The 1,983-nt window shown below is 56.3% G+C and overlaps 1 protein-coding gene across 1 annotated transcript; it reads left to right on the top strand.

The window, feature by feature from the left end:
- Positions 1 to 235: 235 nt before the first annotated feature.
- LOC133930421 (uncharacterized) lies at positions 236 to 1,510 on the top strand. The gene has a single exon (XM_062377066.1). It carries the CDS (start codon positions 394 to 396, stop codon positions 1,186 to 1,188), a length of 795 nt encoding a protein of 264 aa, XP_062233050.1. The 5' UTR covers positions 236 to 393; the 3' UTR covers positions 1,189 to 1,510.
- Positions 1,511 to 1,983: the final 473 nt, after the last annotated feature.

Below are 1,983 nucleotides of genomic sequence, written 5' to 3' on the forward strand. Positions count from 1 at the left end.
GATGACGTAATTTCCACACAACGTTTCGTACCCGACACACCAACACACGTCAGCACGCCATACCAACGTACGTATCGAGAGCAGCATAATACCTGTACGGAGCCTCCATGACCGGCGAAGAGGAAAGAAGCGATCCACGCAAGTGACGCCCGCAGCACGCACGCGAAGCCGTAGAAGCTTCCTGCACCCGCGCGGCGAGCCGCTGACCCGACCCGACCTGACCCGACCCGACCACCCCTCCGCCCCCGTGTTACCGTGTAACGGCCCCCGACCGACGCGCGGAGCCGGTGAACCGCGCTGCTACGAGCACTGTATAAAAGCCAGCCGCCACCGCGCCCAACGCTCACAACGCGAGACACACCCGCGCGCACGCCTCCTCCCTCCTCTCCCCAAATGGAGCGGCCGCAACAAGCTGCTGCGGCGGCGGCGACCGCGGAGGAGATCATCGCGCTCTACGACGCTGGCTGGTTCCGCCGCCTCGTGCTCTTGCCGCCGCCTCCTCCCGCACCGACGCCAGCGCCGACTCCGCAGCAGGCGCTGCCGGAGCGCCAAAGGGAGGCGCAGAGCGTCTTTTCTAGTCCCGTCCCTGGGCTACGGCACCGGCGGACGCGGAGCGACGAGGCCGCGGCGGCCGCGTTCCAGAGCCTGGAGCCACTCAAGATCCCCAACAACGGCCACCGCGCGAGGCTCGAGACCATCCACTCCGGGAAAGACGGCCATGTGGCCGCGCCGCAGCCGCTGCCGGAGCGGAGGCGGCAGGAGGTGCGGCGGCCGTCAGGGAGCGGGAGGCGTCGGCGGCGGCGCGGGTGGAGCATGTCCGAGCTGGAGTTCGAGGAGATCAAGGGCCTGCGCGACCTCGGGTTCACCTTCTCCGACGCCGAGGTCGACGCCGAGCTCGCGTCCATCGTGCCGGGCCTGCGCCGGAAGCGGTCAGAGGATGAGGCAAGAATCACGGCGTCAGCTCCCCCGGCTGCGGCGTCAGCATCCGCCGACGTGCAGGTAGCTGTTACGGATGCGACTGCCGCCTCGGCGCCGAGGAGGCCGTACCTCTCGGAGGCGTGGGACGACGAGGAAGAAGAGGTGAGGACGATGCTGCGGAACTGGCGGATCCCGGCGGCCCGCGACGGCACCGACCTCAAGGAGCACATTCGGATGTGGGCGCACACCGTGGCTTCTGCCGTCCGGTGATGCCCTCCATCAAGATCGCCGTTACAGTTTTCCTCCTTTTTTCCTTTTCTGATTCACAGACGTTATCGACAAAATCAAGTGTAAATATTCCGGATGTGCATGCACATCTCTTCAAATTTTGAGTATGTATGTATTAAAACATGAAAGTTACTAGATTCTTTTGCAACTTGAAAGTTGCAAGCGCAAAGAAGAATGTTGAAGGAGAAGAAGATTTGATTTGAGGCAAGGGCGATCTGTTGATCCGATCATCGTTCTAGTACAAATGAAAGAAGAATTTGGGTTGCTTTGAAGCTAAGGTGTCATAATTCCACGAGTCATGATTATGGTTTTTTACCGATAAATAAAATTGATGGAAGAGTCACCTATAAACATAATTTATTGGATATATCAAATATATTGAATAAAATTCAAATAAATTTAAATAAAAATCATATAAATGTGATAATTTTTTATCAGATTTATTGATGGACTCAAGAAATCGAATATATCAGATATACCATGTCTAATTTCTTTCTGTATGGCGGCATGATGCCTTTGGAACAATCTAGGCCTCCGGCTGTTGATTTGTCAAAATCCAGTGCGGTGACAGAAAGGCCTCCTCAACACCAGCTGCTGCTGCTTTTCAGAAATCAAACTCATGACCGGTTCCACTAACCCTGATGCTTTCACATCCTCCACAAGATTCAAAAGGTGAAATGGTTCATCGTGGATGGCCGATGATTTGGTTTGCTTGTGTTTATGCGGGAGTGGCCGTGCAGCCGTAAACTATTCCGTGCACATAAGACTGAACTGCGA

Source organism: Phragmites australis, chromosome 10, assembly GCF_958298935.1.
Source record: "Phragmites australis chromosome 10, lpPhrAust1.1, whole genome shotgun sequence".
Classification (NCBI taxonomy): domain Eukaryota; kingdom Viridiplantae; phylum Streptophyta; class Magnoliopsida; order Poales; family Poaceae; genus Phragmites; species Phragmites australis.

Bases quoted from the DNA above. Each gene is read 5' to 3' on its own strand.
- LOC133930421 (XM_062377066.1), top strand. From the start codon at position 394: ATGGAGCGGCCGCAACAAGCTGCTGCGGCGGCGGCGACCGCGGAGGAG.